Genomic DNA, 18,293 nt, shown 5'->3' with positions numbered 1-18,293 from the left:
CAAACCTCTGGTTTCCAGCAACAGTTTGTGTTTTGCCTCAGTGTTTGTGTCTGTGGGTGTGTGTGTGTTGCCATAATGTAGGTTGCATCCTTTTTTTCCAATGCATAAATCACCAGCACTCCATCCCCGGCAGCCAATCAACCACATTTAGCCACTAATGAAACCATCCTTTATTCCCGTACAGATAAATTGAACCCTGTGTGCTTCATTCTGCACCTTCCCATCCCCTCTGTATTTTTGCCGTTTCTGTCCACCAGCTCCCTGTGGCATTGCATAACTGAATGGCAATGGAGGAAGCGTCTTTCTTAATGAGCGTTTGAATTCCAGCTCGGCGAGAGCGTAGTTTTTGGGTATCTCGACAGCCGCGCATTGTTGTGGTTTCCCTCCAGGGGCATTGGATGAAGAGCAAAGTGAATGAATGTGGAGAGCGTGCGCGGGGCCATTATGGCTCAGTGTGTCATTAATCAGGTGCTGATGAGAGGCAGTTTGAGGGAGAAATGGGGCCTATTACAGCTAGGGCACTCTCAGGACCACGTGTGCGGCTCTCTTCGGTTGCCTTCTTTGTGGTCAACAATACAGTAGGTGCATACACTTGAAAGGAAATCATTATTCCCGACAAAAACAGACACACACATGCAACAAATTGTGCATAGGGATCATTAGTTTTATGAACCTGAAGGAGTGGGACATATTCAACTTTTCTATCTGCCACAAATACTTCTCCATTCGATTCCTTCCCTCCCACACATCTTCGACGTCGACATCTCCACCCTCCAGCTTGAATCTTCTGTGCACTCAGTTCTCTATGTTCTTTCCTATATGTTCTACACTCCCTCCCCTCCCTCTCCATCTCTGTCTCCCTCTCCGCACGATGTTATATTCTGACAGTCTGTGCGAGGAACTTGGTAGGAGGGCGACATGAAGAGCACTCTCATGTGAGTCGGGCGAGAGTTGAGAGAAACGAACGCGCTGACTCTCCTCGTTTTCAGAGAAAGACAGAGGGAAGGAGCCGTAGCCAAGTCCTGGATGTGTTTTTTTTCTTCTCCCCTTCTCATTATATCTAACATTTTTACTCAGCAGGCGGCTGAATAGATTGCAGTACACGGAGGCTATTACAGAGTAGCATCCTGGCTGTAGGGGAGAAATCTAAGAGGATAGTGGGGTTTGAGGTTGTGTGTGTGGCTGAGTGGTGGGTAATGAGGTGAGAGTCCCTCCTAGCTAGAGGTTAGCAGTGGTTAGGAGGGCAGGTAAACATACCAGCTCCACGAGGCTGCCTGGGCGGAAAAAGCAGGGCGAGGAGATGGATGAGGAGCCTGGAGGCATTTGAGGTAAAATAGGTGGCTGGATATTCTCCGATTGCAACGTTTACTGTAAATTACAGTATTTACTTGGAGAGTTGCCTTCCAGAGTCGCTTTCCATTACCGCAGCCACTTTACTCATCTTTAAACCTCTGAGTGTGATCCAACATCGTCACAATCAACTGATGAATTTCCCATTTACATGAAAACGCGTTTTCTTACGTGTCACTGAGAATGTAGGACACCTGCTGCTTTTTGAAAAACCCTTTGAATTTTTTCACTTTCACTCTGGCAGCGATGAAGTGGGTTCGCTCTCCTGCAGAGACGAGATTAAATAGATTTTCAAGGCTGGAGCTGCAGAGCCAGGGTGTGGTTAGTTTAGCTTAGCATGGAGGAGCAGGGGGAGACAGTCCTGCTCTGTTTGAACTTCATAAATCCATCTGAAGTTCATTAATTCATGTCAGAGAATATTAATTTAATTGCAATTGTCACTGTTTACATGTCTGTTTTTGTATATACCAACATCGGTAATGACTGATATTGCCAAAAGATGCCAGGTCGGGCATCGGCGAGTAAGCAAATCTACGTCTTTAAAGTACATTAGTTTCACCCAAATAAAACTGCAATTTTCTCTGATATCCCTTCATCTTTAACAGCCAAACAGCAACAGTACTGTTTTGATAGAGGCAAAGAAGTGATTTGCAGTAGCTTTGGCCAGAGCTAATTAAAATGGCAGGAATTTGGCAACATTTCACACTGAAAACTCCCACAAGTAAAACGGCCAGGTGTAACGATTGCAAGACTTCGATTGTGTGGGTTGGCACCACTTAAAGGTTCACCTGTCTTTTTATGTAAGGAATGGTTGTGTATTGTGTTCCTTATATTTATTCGTTTGTGTTTTTTTTCACTGACGAAAAATTGGCATCAATTCTCTCGATGTAGTCCGTACAGGATTAGCAGCGTACAGCTGTTAAATTAAGTTGTATAAATTGTTTAAAATATAAAAAATTTAAAGTCCAGATATCGGAATCATTTCAGGAAATGAGAAATGGTATCGGAACGTCTCTGATAATATGTTTTAGTTCTGTTGTCAGATCTTGTTTGATTTTCCGGCAGCTTTTTCCTCAGAGCTAAAACAGACTCGCTGGTGGGGTTGATCTTCTTCTTCTGACTCTCGGCATAAAAGCGAATAATACAAATTGTCTTTGTATTCCTTTAAATGTCGAATCAGCTGGGGATAATTTAATGTTATGATTTATTAACTAGAGGGATTTATAAACCATGTTTCTGATGAAATATACAACAGTGCAACAGTTAATATCACTGAACATCGTTGTGTTTCGTGATGAGATGTTGATTTCTTTAATGGCCTCCTTTATCAATTCTTGACACATCATTATCCTCATGCTTCAGACATCTTCCAGTTTAACCCAAGAGTTTCCCTCAGTGATAAAAACTGTGTTTTGCTTGTTTCCCGACTGACTGTGATTATATATCTTAAGCATCACTGATGTGATAAGACCATAAAATGTTGTTGTATATTTACCATATTTTTCCGAACGATCGATTAACTTAACGTGTAGCCTTTTAACATCTCAACTTTAATTTAGAGGCAATGCTGTAATGTGCCATAATTAGTTTAATGTATTTGCTATTTGAAAGAGATAAATTGGTCGAGAAATTCCATGCGCTCTTTTAGTTGCGATCCTGAATTGACCTGTGCTTTTTGAGCACTTGTTCCTCTTCTGTTAAGTATCTAACTCCTGTTTCCAGCTCTACCCGGTACCTCCTACCTCTCCGTGTGCGTGCGTATGTGCGTGTGTGTGTGTGTGTGTGTGTAAAAGACTGTGAGAGAGAGAAGGGAGGAGAGGCTGAGTGCTTGTAGAACAACAGATTATTCATGTCCTGAGTGGACAACTACATTTGGCTAATGCAACCCTGCTTTCCCTGCTGGCTGCAGCCGACCACCTCAGTGCCAGTGTAAAGTGGACTGTAAATATTGACTGGAAGACAGCAAGAAGCAAACGGCAACCTTGTCGGAGGGAGATGGAGGAGAGGGAATGATGGAGACACAGCACAGAGAGAGAGAGAGAGAGAGAGAGAGAGAGAGAGAGAGAGAGAGAGAGAGAGAGAGAGAGAGAGGGAGCGAGAGGGAGAGTTCCTGCCTTCTCCCAAGGCAACTGAGTGTGCTTTGATGCACTGTGGCAGGGAACACGCAATCTCCCCAGAGAGACACACATACACACCATACAGCTTTTTAAAATGTCAAAATACACACACACACTTGCACACACTCTCACATGTACACTCACTTAGAAACAGAGGTGTAGCAATGACCCCTAAAAGGCTACAAACAATTTGTCGTTGCAGGTGAACTCCAGGTTACGAGCATTGTACCTTTGAAAATTGAGACACTTTTATACTTTCTTCTCTGTGACTCTGAGAGAACATTTCTAAACCTGCAGTGACAAAAATGGTCCTTTATGTAAAAATGTACCTGTCGGAAACTGGTACCTAATAAAGTACAGTCGGAGCAACAAGATGTTTTGTACCTTGAATTCAGAGTCACAAACATTTGCAATTGCTTCATTTTAACTAAATCTGAGTTTTACATGTAAATTATTCCCGTTTATAGTGAAATACAATCGGTGTATTGTTCAGCTAAAGACCTAGAGAGTCGATTGCAACAAAACTTAATTTCACAAGTTGAGTTAAAAGTACTTAACAAAATGCAAATCATAACTCGCACGCGAGAGTTCGAGTTAATTAATTCAGTGTTTTAACACTTTTTTTCATTAAACCGTCTCAAATGCAAAACGCTTGAGCAGTTCAACACATCGAGCCATCCTGACAGATTCTGTAGATTTACTTTTGTCTCTGTTCTCATATCTTTCATATCCCATGTGTCAATTTGTGTTTTGTACTTTTAAGTTAACAGACACATATTTGGCACCAGTTTGAGCTAGACACTTGTGGAAATGGGAACTTTCACAACATCTACTCTTGCCAAAACGTTGCAAGCATTTATCCAAAGTGTCTCAATCCAAGATACAAATTATCATCAGCTGTATGTGCGTCAGGGGACGTTTGGTCCAATCGTCTCCAGGTTTGAGGAAAATCCAGTTGCTGTCTACTGTAATGTGGCATGAATGAAGCATTTTCCTATGTCGTCCACATGGAGAATGCATTTGGTCAGAGTTTAGGTTTTTATCTATTTATTTATTCATATGATTTTTTGCAGGATTACGAAGAAAAAAAATTACTAAACCAATTTCCATAAAGTTTTGTGGAGGGGTGCGTGCGTCATGACACAAGAAAAGAAACCACATTAAATTCTGGTGCAGAGCTGGGATGCAAGAATGTTATTTTTATTTATTTTTTACATTTTCTGAGAGAATAATTCATGATGAAAAAAGTCAGACATATTAAGGGGACTGATATTTCTTAAAATGTGGTTTCATAAGGAGACTGTTGGGTCTTGGTGGAGATATGCACACTCTACTAGTGCCCTTGTAGTTCTCAGCTTGTGAAAGGTCTAATCACAACACAGTTCTAACAGCATACTCGATGTTGTCTACAGTCATTTCAGAGACGCGTCAAAGTGCTTCTCCCTGTAATTCTACCTTCCTTAAGTTGCAACTCATTTTATAAATCAGTCTGAAAATCAAAGGGTAGAGATGATAGTGGTGTGCCTACACTTTAACCTTTGGAAAATCACCCGACATGATGAAGGGGAACATTTCCAACAGTGTTTGAGCTGCTGACGATTGGTCAGAGGAGGTGGATCAGCAGCTTAAAGGCAGCAGCACATAGGGCTACGAGTTGGAGTTGGTGGTAATAACAGTTTCACTTAACAGGGCACATTCTGCCAACATTTCATTTCCTTTGCGTAGCTTTGGCCGTTTGTCACATGTTTCATTGGCATCGAGCATCATCTGCACATCTCTGCAAAAGGTTTGAATAACAATCAGAAGGGATAATCTCTTGTGAGCTGGTTCGCCGTCGCAATGCAACAGGATTACTCAAGTGTTTCCGAATTTCGTGCTATTGGACAGCTGACAGCCAAAATGTATGCAAGCGTGGGGCAAATTAAAGTGAAGCAAACTTTAAAAAGGTTCTGGAAAAACAAATTCTCTAGGCAGACAGCTCTTACTCAGGCCTGTTCTCCATGATTACATTGAGGTTGGCAGGGTATTTGCAGTGGAAGACCGAGGTTGGAGCTTTGCTTTAGACTGATAGTGCACTTCAGCTGGTACTGACTCTAATGAAACAATGCTCTCTCCTCTCTGCCTACCAAGAGTGAACTTACTGTGAGGACATGCTTCAGGCTGTGAGGGCCAAATGGGTTGCACTGTCTGCAGGGGCTCCATATAGGGAGCACGTGTGCATAAAATAAATTCATAGAAAAATATTGAGGCACAACAACAACCACAAAATAGATAAACAACGAAACAGTGAAAATATACACACACAAAAGTAATGCAAGTGGAAGCATTTCACTCTGATACACTTATAGAAGATTTAAAATCCTCAATAAGTTATAACATGGTTGATGTGTGATGATTAGACAAATAGTTTTATTCCCAAGATGTCTCCCTATCACATACTGAACTACGACACTACTCAGAGCAAACTAACGCCACGGCCCAAACTCAATCCAAGTGCACCAGATTCCACACACTCGTAGATTTCAGTCCCCTCAACATGACTTATTGTTTTCATTAAAAATCCCTGGATCCGTCAAAAGATAGAAGTTATTTTTAGATTGAGGTACTCAAACGAGTACACGTGTTTTACAAAAAAACATCTTTTCAACATTTATAATCAACCGATAAACGATTTTGTATTTAGCTTTGTTACTAGGCAACAGCTGTAAGGGCGGGACAAGCTAATGACGCAATCAGAAGACCGGTCCGTCTCTTTCGGTTCCGGCCAACACGTCTCTGTGGTCGTTGTAGGAATTGAAACTCAGCTCTTTTCAGCCTGGTTCACAGTATGACTCAGCTGATAAAATGTTCTCGCTGAGTAACATAAGAATGAACAAATACCTTAGGTTACTTCCCTCTAAATGTTCTTTTCTTTGTTAAATTCGACTACGACTCTAATTACTTTTTAAGTTCAGCATTTCACAAACCCCTCAGAATAGCAGAACTAACCAATGTTACCATGTCAGTAAAACACATGTGGATGATGAACCTGGGACACAACCCCCTGCTGGTGCTGTAATGACATGGGGATCAGAGCCGGTTGGCATCTGAAGAAAAAACCCATTTGCTGATCCTGCAACAGTATTAAAACTATTCAATTATCATTTCAATTATCGTTTGCATAATAACTGCAAATAAAGAGTAGCTGAAATCATGGGAATTCACAGCTAACTAAGTTATTAATGAAGCTCAAAAGTATCCTCTTTTGAGCCAACTATCTTTATCAAGATGTTGTGATCACTGACTTGCTGCATCCTTTTCGTGTAGTTTAAGCATAAGAAACCTGTTCTGTGCCACAGGGACAAATGCACCTTAAATTATTGCAATGTTTCGCTGCCAGTGATTTTTAATCCTCAGTTCATGCAGTTGAAATGAACAAAGGTTGAACTCTGGAATCACAGAAGATTAGAAATGACCGGCATTGCTGATCTGCAACTACAAAAACCTTGCCCCCCCTCCCACACACACACACACACACACAGAAATTCAGTCAGCGTTTCCTTCTGTCAAATCGTCAGAGTCCCTCCTCTCTCAGACGTTGAGCTGCTCTTCTTGTGGGAATCGGCACAATCAATCGGATCCGATTTTGTTTTGCGACATGAATTTTAATGGCGTCATGAGTGCTGTGATGACAGCGATGGCGACAGTGATTGTGGTCGGGGGTGGAGCAGGTCTTCAACTGCAATAAAGCGAGTGTCAGAGTAGCTGAGGCACTCAACACTGTGGCACTTGCATTGATTGTGAATAATTAAAGTGTGCGGGCGTAGGTGTGTGTGTGTGTGTGCTCAGTCCTGCAGCTCATGTACACTCCCTGTCTCTAGCTTTACTTTGTTCTATATACGTCTATAATGTTTGTTTTCCCTCTCTTCCTGGTTTCTGTCTCACCCTCACCCCTCCTCCCCTGTTTCCCGACTCCCCCCTCATTCCATTCTGTGCAGCTATCTATACTGTTGATTATCGGGTTACTGTATTACCAGGTGCACACACACACACAGCTCAGCCTGAACGAAAGCATCAATAGATAGACAGGGTGTGTGCTTCACCAAGTTAACCTCTGAAACTAAAGGCTAGGATTTCTCTTTCCTCTTAGTGAGCAATGAGATTACATGTACTGTTCTTTATCTTAATCTCTCTCTCTGCGGCCATCAATTCATTCTGTCCTAATCTCATCTCCAGGCCCTCCGCTGTGACTGTGGCAGCCTTGTGTTTTTCTATGCTGGGCGTTACCACGGCCGCGTGATTCAGCAAAGTTCAAACAGCTCGAATTTCAGCCGAAACCGGTTCGACTCGTCGCATCCGAGCTTCACTTTCAGTGAAGAGCCTTTTGTAGAAGTTTCCGCTGACGTTCTAAAACCAACAAAGAAAAAAAAAACCTCGCTGATATTAAAAAAGGGAATTCTAAATCAAAAAAGTGTTTGCTCTTCCAAGTGGTGGTGGGGGTGATCAAACACTGTGGATTGGTATAATTAAATAGACATTTCTCACTTGGCTGAAAAACATACTGGAGAGCGACTCGAGGAAAAAAGATGCGTGGGAGGTAGATGACACGCGGTGAAGAATTCACAACATCACCGCCACAGGGCCAAAGAGAACGGCACCCATCTGCCACAGTGATTGTTTTTCTAGTTACCAGTTACCTGCTTGTCACTTAAACCAATGTCAACCACTTGGATATATGACATTTGTTCTCCAGGACTGGGAGTTTCTCATTTTCAGTCGAAACCTGTGCAGGTGTGTGCAGTTTCCCAGCGTGGCGGCCAGTTTTGGTGAAGAGGTCAGGAAAGGTAATGAAAACAGACTTATCTCAACTCATTAGGGCAGCAGTGATAAGAGATGCAGAGGGAGAGGCCAGGCAGATTTGTGTGTGTTATATTACCGCGGCCCGGACAAGCAAATTCCAAATTACACCGGCGGTGCAGCGGGATGATGGGAATCGTTATGGGCGGCGAAGGAGGGATGGATGGAAGCGGAGGGGAGGAGATAAATGCAGCCAGAGCCCCCGTCCTGTGTGGGGAAGCTGAGGATAGGGCAGCATGTTAACCTTAATCCCTTCAGGGAGAGGAGTAAACACACAGGAAGAGGCAGAACAAGGGATTGAGTGGAAAATAAAGGGATGTGAGATCTTTGTCTTCCCACTCTCCTTCATCCTCTCAGTGTGTGATCAGCCCGGCGCTGGCATCAGCAGGGAAATCCCTCTGTACTTATCTGAAACCATCCCCTTAATCACGGCCTTCATCTGCAGTCGCCTGGCACTTCCTGCTGCCTCACCCTCATTTCCTTTTTTGGATTCCTCCTCTTCTCACCTACTCAATGTCATCCTCCCCCCCCCCAGCTCTCCTCTTCAGGACCGACTCTCTCTCCTTGACTCACTTCTAATGAATCTTCATACCTGAGGACTGAGCTTTCCTGTCGGTGACTCATATGCCCAAGTTTTTTCAGGACTGATGATCCGTCTCCGAAAAAATGTTCCCCCCTTCTCTCGACAACTATCTTAAAACGGAGTTGAGGAGAACAAAGTACAAAGTGGAAAACTCTATAGCCACTGGCTGGAGACTTTCAGAGATTCAACCATGCATTCTAAAGCTGAAACGATTCCGGTGTTTTTCTTTTTTTCCGAACTTAGTGAAGTGGTTCTGTGGTAATTTCAGAAAGTTCCAGTCAACCATCCAGCCTTATCTCCTCTTCCTCCACTCCCACTCCTCCCCCCCCTGGCTGGCCGTGCAGGCGAAGGGGGGAGTGATGGAGCGCTTGCATATAGCAAGGCGTACATGTGGATCTGACTTGATGGTCCCTGCATTGATCTGCTCACAGGGCTGGAGTTGACCTTTAACTGGGAGGACCCACTCGTTCACAGTAATGGAAATAAATGCAAAGTGTTGGTTCAGATTCAGTGTTTGGGTGTGCGCTTCTGTGTGTGTCTCAACGTGTACGTAGGTATGCCTTTTGTGTTTGCATGCGAAGGGAAAGGCAGCAGGGCAAAGGGCACGCTGCAGGCCAGTGTGTTTGTGTAAACATGTCAAACTGAGTGACGGGGAGGCAGCACAGGATGTCAGCTGCCTCTGAATACATTGTGTGTTTGTGAGCATGGTCTATACATACGATACGTGTGTGTATTTTACGTTTGCATGAAGGTAGATTTGCTCCTCACATGTCGATGAATACATGTCTGTTGTACGTCCTTGGCAAAGAGCTGCATGGATTTGAACACACACACACATCTTCTCTCTTTCTCTGTCCATCTGGGGTATTTCATTAGCGCGAGACATGGCTGGTGTCCCTGGCCAACACGGAGGGCGAGCTCTCGAGTCAAGTCATTCACACCCAGGCATCGCACCTCAATCCACACAAATGGCCTCTTCCCCTGCAGCTCTCTCTTCTCCATCGGAGGTTAGCCAAGGGGAAAGAACAGATTTCTACCTGAAACCTGCCGAGTGCAGATTACATTGGTTGGATAATGACGCAGAGGGGTCGGGGGTGGGTTGGGTGTAAAGAGTTTGAAGAAAAAAAAGACTGAAAATGGAGGAGGAGGAGGTGATGATAAACAGACACAGCAGTGGAATGAGGAAGCAGTGAAAACAAGACACTAGGCAGGTATCAGGTTTACAATGGAAGTGTCCCGCGGCTGTTTGGTTTTAAAGTGACACAGCACCCCCACGTGGACAGTCCCCAATATTACATGACAGGGATTTTAGGATAGTAGATGTGTTTAATGCCAAATGTCACTGTCAACAGTTGGATCTGTAATAAAGCCTGAATGCCAGCGAGTAGATCACATCCAATCTATTTTTTGAGAGTACATGGAGGCATCCTGGCCTTTTCTCTCTCGTCCGTGTTGTACTAAGCAAATCAGCTCTCCGCTCCTATTGAGTCACTCAATGAAAAAAAAGGAAAAACACAGCAGAACCATCAGGACTTTGAAAAATGCCACAGGAAAATGTTCCACGCTCTCCATCATGACAGCCCTCGGAGAGACTTGATTAATTGTTCCGCATCGTTCATTTTGAATTTCCTTCTCAGACTCTGGCTCTTATGGTTGAGCTGAAACAAAAAGTGTTTTACAAGCTTCGGGTTTGACTGTTGCATGAATAATTAGTTGTAATTTCCTGCAGCTCAGTCTGAGTTTCCTCCGCTGGGTAATAGCTGCTCTTCATCATCATTGCCTTCAATAAATAATCTGTAGACACTTTTTTCTTTGCTCTGAATCTTATGTTGTGCTGACAGCCTGACAAAAGAAACAACGTTTTTACCTAATACTTGATTAAAACCGACTTTAACATAATTTGATCACTTGAATCCGTCACAACCTTAAAGGAGAGGACTAAATTCATAATATCATATTATTATACTAGAAACTATCGAGTCTAATGTCGCAGCTCTAATATATCAATCAAATAATCCTTATCTCACAGTATTTGTATTCAGCTATTGCGAAAATAGAGAATACAACCTAATCTACGCTTCATCAGTTTATGCAACATATATACTACGGCTCGGCAGTAAAATTTAACAATGAATCTCTTCTCTGCCCATAAAGTTTAAAACCACAACCTGTAATCAAGAGGAAAAATAAGTCTGCAAACCGAAAATAAATAGTGACATTTATTGTACTTCAACTGATACAAACATTTTTATTCTAACAAAGTAAAAGTACTTCATGCAGTAAATACACTTAAATATCCTGTTTGATTTGAGAATAAAATGAGTAACATATAAGAAACTCACATTTCACACTGTATGTACACACATGTTGTGCACAGTTTGTTTCCCTACAGAAGCATAAAGGTACTTTAGATGCAATGAGGGCACCACATGTTGGTTCTAGTCCCAAGACGGGAGGAATAGAAGTTTTGCACAAAGGAGAAAAAAAACAACAATGTAAAACTTATTTGCACCCAACAGAATAAAAGTAATATAATTAACTCAGTCCAACCCATTAAAAGCTTTCCTTTCATTATATCACAGGAAAACATTTTGTTTCATCTTTAAAATAGTTGCAAACTTAGTGACTTTGATATCCACTTTCATTTTCTTCTGTATTTGTCTTTCATTTCACATTTTATTTTAGTCTTGTGAATTCAGTGAATTGCAAAAAACCAGGCAACCCAAAGTCTTTTGTGAAGGTTACGTATTCAAACCTAATACTGGCCGTCTGTGAGAATCAGCACAATGAGAAGGGAAGGTAGAGTAAAGGGGAGAACGGGGGGGTCAGAGCAGACAAGATGTGTTGGCTCGTAATGAGAGCGAGAGAAAGACGTGATCATTAGACTTTTCAATGTGCGGAAATTATTTTAGGAGATATTCAAAGTAGTCTATTGTTGGAGGAAAATTGTAATTAGGGGACTAACAACATTCAGTCGTGACCTTTCCAATTACTACGACCAGAGTTTGTTCTCATCAAATGAGCGTCAGATCCTCTGCCCTCCACCACCCGCTCATTAGCATAATCCCCTGGGAATATGGGGGGGATAATGAGCCGGGTTGCACCTCCAGTAAACACACAGTGTGTGTGTGTGTGTGCGCGTTGGTTCATGTTAGGTGTAGTCATGGTTCATTAGTGGAACCTCTGCATGATTCCTCTGGTTCGTCTTAATCACCCCTGTGACTTGACACTCTAATCAATACCCTTTCTGTACTTCCTCACACACACACACACACACACACTCACACACACACACACACACACACACACACACACACACACACACACACACACACACACACTCTCTCATTTCTGCTGCTGATCCTCTTTTATCATTATAAGACCACCCTTAATCATGTAGTGGTTCCCAACCCGCGGCGCAGGACTCCTGACAGCGGCCTCCAAGCAGATCTAAGCTGTTGGAGGATGATTCACAAATGGAGAAGATTATAAAACATATTTAAACTTATCAACAGTCTGAAAGAAAAACACTGTTGTGAAGTGAAATTATTTATCAAGCGCCACTTCCTTTGCTGATTCTAAAGCTCTCAGCTGCATCAGCCTTCATCCTCTTTTATAATCTATGAAGATCGATGAGCAGTTGTCAGGTGATCAGTGAGGTTACTGGTCTCAGTTATAGACTGGGTATGAAGATGGATGACATAATGTCTCCTCACAAGTGACTACAAAGCATCTCTATCACCCTCTGGTGGCTGGCTGCAGTGTAGATCATAAATCCTCAAATTATCAAATCAAATTTTATTTGTATAGCCCACATTCACAGATAACAATTCGTCTCATAGGGCTTTAACATGGTGTGACATCCTCTGTCCTTAACCCTCAACAAGAGTAAGGAAAAACTACTAAAAACCCTTTTAACAGGTAAAATTATGTAGAAACCTCAGAGAGAGACACATGTGAGGGATCCCTCTCCCACGACGGACAGAAGTGCAATAGATGTCAAGTGTAGTGTTCTTCTTTGTTAGTGGATGGGAAATGGACCAAACTAAAAAGTCAAAGTTCATACTGAATATTTTTTCTCAAAGATGGTTTCTGTCATTTGCAGTAATTTTGGTTTTCCTTAGTTATTTGATGCTATACAAAAAGTGGTAAAAATATAATGATTGACTCATCATTGGTCGAGCGAGTGTATGGGTGGGACTTCGCTACTGTTTCACCATCCCCCGACCGCTACTGGGCAGACTGGTTCCAAATACACAAGATGGTGGCGTCCGTATATACGCCGTATAGAAGTGGAGATGTGTCGTCCATCTTTTTATCCAGTCTGAACTTTCTCTGCCGAGAAATAGTCGAGCACAAAACGGCTAATTGTTGCTTTCTCACTTCAGTTTCAAACGAGCTATAATACAATAAGTTTTGAACTTTTACACTTTCCACCAGACCCTTGATCCCCTCTGGCTTCTAAAAGTCACAGTTGCTCGGCTCACTGCTCATTGCTCATTGACACATGTGGAGAATGACAAGAGGCTTCAAGCAGGCATTAGCTGGAAGGCTCACAAGGCCAAAGGGTCAGGAACCATTGTGTTAAACCATAAAAAGCCAGTAAAGCTGGATCTGACCGTAGCTGCTCCTTTCAGCCCAACAAGTTATTCAGTTCCACGTCTTTGATTTCATCCGTTTTCTCTCTTTTCCTCTTCCTGCAGACACTCGTCTTCCAGAGAAAGGTCCGACCACAGGCAGCATCATAGGAGCCATCATCGGAGTCATCCTCCTGCTGGCCATCATCGGAACAGCCATCGCCATGTACCAGAAGCATCGCAACAAGAAGCAGGGTGGAGAGTGAGTACCAGCGTGTGGATGACGAGTTGTTGTCGTCTTCACGCTCAGATGTTTGTTGTGTGTTAGATGAAATGTCACGCAGCATGTGTCATATATTTGTTGTGACTCACTAAGCGGCTGTGTGTGTTTGTGTTGCAGTGGTCCACCTAAGTACAAGCCCCCTCCCCCCAAGAAGACCAACAACATCACCAACGGGGTGAGTCACCTTCTACACGCGTCTGAAATAACAACAACAACAATATTAACAGCTAAACGCTTGGGTCAGATACAAATCAAAGAACTGTCGGCAGAGTTATCAGGTTTGTTTTCTGTCTTCAGCAGGGGAACCCAAGTTATGTCCCGGTGGCTGTGGACACACCCCTACAGACCCCTTACTACAATACCCAGAGTGATGAGCCGGTCACGGTAAGGAGACGTGTTCATTAACAAGGAGAAGGTGTCGGATCACTGTAACTGAAATGAACAATAGTCTTTGTCTGTCGTCCAGTGCTTCCATGCTTTATTTAGAACATGTCTTATTTAGAGCATTACATTCATCAGGGAGACGTCTGAGGATGATTCCAATTTTTTTCATTAATTACCACCTCTTCAATCCTGCTGGATCATTAGTGGGTCTGTTATGTGTTACACGTGTGTTATATGCAGCCTGGCCTCGTCGGAATGCAGAGCGTGTGTTCCACAAGGAGCATCCTTTATTTATAGAGCTTATCCTTTTGAGGGTCGTAGGCAGCGGCTGTAGCCAAACCCACATGATACTGTGCGAACATACAGAGAAATAATTACCATTCACATATATGAACAATTGAGCGTCTCCCTTTAACCTTTAATTCAATCTGCGTGTTTTTGGGGGATGAAGCTCGAGTACCAGGAAGAAACCAGAGCAAAGACAGGGACAACATGCAGACACGCAAACAAACTGGGATTCAAACTGGGAATCGTCTTGCTGTGACGGTGCTTAACACTGCACCACTGTGCCGCTAGAATATAATGCATCGTTAAGTAATTACAGAGTTGCAGGTTTAAAATATAATGCAGTGTTTAGTTAAATTAATTAATTCAATTAATCTGGAAATTCTTTTTTTAAAGGAACAATGAGGGATGAAATAGTTCATGAAAAACCAGATCCTTCAATTACTTGATCTGTTGTGAATTTTTTTATTTGTGGGTAAATTAGGATGTTAATTTATTTATTTTATTCTGTTATTGTATCGTCTCATTCAGCTGCAACCTGCCTCACAGAGCAGCCTCTAAGATCAGCCTGCTATTCTGACTGAGTGGCCATTTCTTTTCACCCTCTGCTTCTGGGCTGTGATTCAGTCTGGAACCAGGCTGATCTCACCATTGGATTTTAATAAAACTTTGGTTAATGGTGTGTGACACTGCGTCATCGCAGCGCTGCTATAAATACAACGATTAGCCCGAGGAGCTCACAATGACAGTTTACTCGTCAGATTCTGCCAGAAATTCAAGGCGATGATGCAGATTATCATTTGTATTTTTTCACTTTGTAAAAACAAGACAAAGGTTGAACTTGACAAGTAGTTAAATGACACTATTAGAAATGAAGTCATTTTTCTCTAGTTAAACTGATGCAGTATAGTGATGTAGATATGTTATATTTAATGATTCAGGCTTTTTAAAGGCAAATTTCTAAATAGCTATTTAAATTTATAAAAATGATACATAGTTATAATAATAATAACAAATATTATTGTTTTACTAATAATTATAGGTCAACATCAGAGCTTCTGTAATATAGCACTGCTTAAAAACCAGGAGACACATGTTTTTCATCCTGATCGATGCAGTATTAATATACATTTGAACATACGTGACATACGCTGCCTTATCTCTGACAGGACCTGGATGCTTACCATGAAGATGAGGATAGGGAGCATTACCTCTCTGCTGCCCCCTCTGGCTGGGATGATCCTGGAGACAGCGAGGTCCTGCCTCCCTACATGCGCACAGACAGCGACCCCCACATCGATCACCAGGGCCTCAATGTCAACCGCGGGGATAGCTTTGTGTCGCCGGCCATGTTTGTGTGATGAGTGGGAAGCTCCTGCATACACTGGCCTGTGTAAATATGTGTGCATGTATGAGTGTTATTAAGTCAGTGCTCATTTCTACCTTAAATGACACAGACATGAAATGAGCTCCATCTCGGGAGAGTCAGAACGTGTGAATATCAACATTTGATACGTAGTCATGTATTCTTCTGTTGCTGTTGTGTGTTGCTTATTTTTGTGTGTGTTTTTTTTTACCATTTTAAACCCTGATCCGCTTGAGCCAGCAGGATACAAAGTGTACTATATGCATGACTGTAGCATACAGCTATAGAGATATAATGAACTTATTTTTCTGAAACTGGAAATAAATCAAAGATGATATTGTTTTAAGTAGATTATTCTGTTGAATGTAACATAGTCAGGATACGTTGTAAGTACATGACAGAGGCGTGGAGCAGTTTTATGTTTGGTGAACAGCAAACTGCGTTGCATTATGAATGTGGAGCTGTCACACACATTATGAGCTGGTTAGCAGAAGCACAATATATGTGGGTATGACATGTTAGCTCTGTTGGCTCTTGTTGCTTTCCAAACCCAGGGGGCGGGAAGTCGCTGTGAAGCAGGCGCCCTGTGGAGAAGCTATTAGCTGCAGTTAATCAGGCGACAGGACTCGGAGACCGTGACGGCATCAGGGTGTAAACGGCAGTGACGAGGGGGGTTAAGTGCTGGGGCAAAACTATATTTATGTTCATGTTTGAGTTTAATTTCAATAGTTGTTTTTTTTTTTCTTGCGTTCTCTGCTTCTGGCCTTTGCCCTCCGTGTGAAAATTCAGTGCCTCTCAGTTGGGTTGGTGAGTTTGTGAGTGACTTTACTTGACAGCACCGGCCTTGAGCCTCTACTTGCATCCATCCATCCTTAAAGCCATATTAGATCAGGAAACAGAGGTTAAACACGGTGCTGTAATTTGAAAGGATATCTGTTACTTCAAAACCACTTTTTTGTCCACTTTGTCTAAAAGTCTGCTGACATGGATTAGGATAAATCTGGATTAAGCCCATAAAATCTGTTGCAATTCAGCAGGATTAAATAGTTCTGTATGGAGTTCACACAGGGGTTGACACAGACCCTGCTAGTAGACTGACATGTCTGTTATCATCATGGTGGAGGATTAAACAGGTCACTAATAGTTGGTAAGATTTATTGAGGAAATAATTACTGGTTCAAAATGAAATTCTGTGTCTTTTTGTGTGTTTTAGTGCCAACCAGGTGTTCATTTTGTTCAATTGCCTTGTGAGGACAGCAATGTATGTTTATCTGTGAATTAATGTTGATTTCAATCTGTGTTGGTTGTCTGCATTTTACCAATGTTGTTATTACAGACGTTGATTCAATAAACATTTTAATCATGATCCTGTTTGAATCCTCGTTAATTAACATGAGTCTGTCTTTTATATAACTTGGTTGTAACGCCACCGTTTCACCACATGGCGGCAGTATGGACTGAGAGGCGAACAATGCGTTCCATGGCTGAATATTATCATCTTCTGACGTCCAAAGCAGAAAATACTGAATAGGTTTTGAAATGAATGTATTTACGTTATGAGTGAATATCGTCACTGACGTTCATCATCATTGTCAGTGTCTCAGAGCGGATCTGCAGTGCCCACACTCAGCCATGTGAGGGCTCTGGGCTTTAAAGACCCAAACTGCACTGGGCTGGAAACAGTGGCAGCCGTTTGTTCTCCTGCTTCCTCTCCTCTTGTCTGACTCATCTCTTTCTATCTTAAGCTGCGTTTCCTCCAATCACAGCCCATGAAAAGTCTGAAGGCACAAGAGGGGGGAACCTTTTTTAGATCAGCGTGATTCATTTCCAGCGCTGGTGAGACTGCACCAAAAAAAAATAGAGAGATACAGCCTTCGCAGATGCAGAATATAAGGATTACATAGATCAGCCTCCTGCACCACTGACTCACATACGTAAAGCCCCTTGTGTCTCGCAGCTTAGCCATATTAATGTGTATGTATGTGATGCAGCAGTGTCCTGGATGAGTCCGGCCTGCTGCAGAGGAAGGTGAGGCCCGAGGTGCGGCCCACTATGACTCTGCATTCCGTCCTCTGCCTGTATTCTGATCACACAGGGTTTGGTCTAAGGAGAACGGAGTGGTTAAGGGGTTCATTGCTGACATAAGGTGTTCTGCAGCTGTGAGGCCGTTCAAGACAACACAGAGGTCGGCTCGCTCTGCAGGAGGAACTGAAAACTCTCAACGCCCTGTATGGCAGCCATGACTTTCATTCTGCGAATTAAATAGGACTTCTCTGAACCATTCATGCAGTCTTTCTAATTTTAGCTTGGCTGCACTGTACATTAAGGTGGTGACTATAAAGACATCTGGATCGATAAATATGATGCTGTGAGTGCAGCAGGGGTAATATGTCTCTCAGATGACTCTTGGTGTAAAGATTGAAGGAGTGTTGCAGTGGTATGGTTGGACTGCACATGTCGGTGGAGTGATGTATAGATGGATAGAGATGTCAAGATAAATTATGTTAGTCGA

At 42.6% G+C, this 18,293-nt stretch overlaps 1 protein-coding gene across 2 annotated transcripts in view; it reads left to right on the top strand.

Moving 5' to 3' along the window:
• The window catches only part of LOC133013702 (nectin-2-like), an 81,431-nt gene extending 64,284 nt beyond the window's left edge, over positions 1-17,147 (top strand). The window contains exons 7-10 of one of the 2 annotated variants that reach the window (XM_061080735.1): positions 13,590-13,725; positions 13,864-13,921; positions 14,047-14,130; positions 15,585-17,147. In XM_061080735.1, coding sequence (XP_060936718.1) covers positions 13,590-13,725; positions 13,864-13,921; positions 14,047-14,130; positions 15,585-15,776 — 470 coding nt within the window. In that variant the 3' untranslated portion in view covers positions 15,777-17,147. Of the gene's footprint in view, positions 1-13,589; positions 13,726-13,863; positions 13,922-14,043; positions 14,131-15,584 lie in introns of both variants that reach the window. The other variant, XM_061080734.1, reaches the window with a different exon arrangement.
• The last annotated feature ends 1,146 nt before the right edge of the window (positions 17,148-18,293 follow it).

The sequence above is a fragment of the Limanda limanda genome, chromosome 11, assembly GCF_963576545.1.
Source record: "Limanda limanda chromosome 11, fLimLim1.1, whole genome shotgun sequence".
Classification (NCBI taxonomy): Eukaryota; Metazoa; Chordata; class Actinopteri; order Pleuronectiformes; family Pleuronectidae; genus Limanda; species Limanda limanda.
Note: the sequence above shows the minus strand (reverse complement) of the source record. Positions and strands in the feature narration are given on the sequence as shown.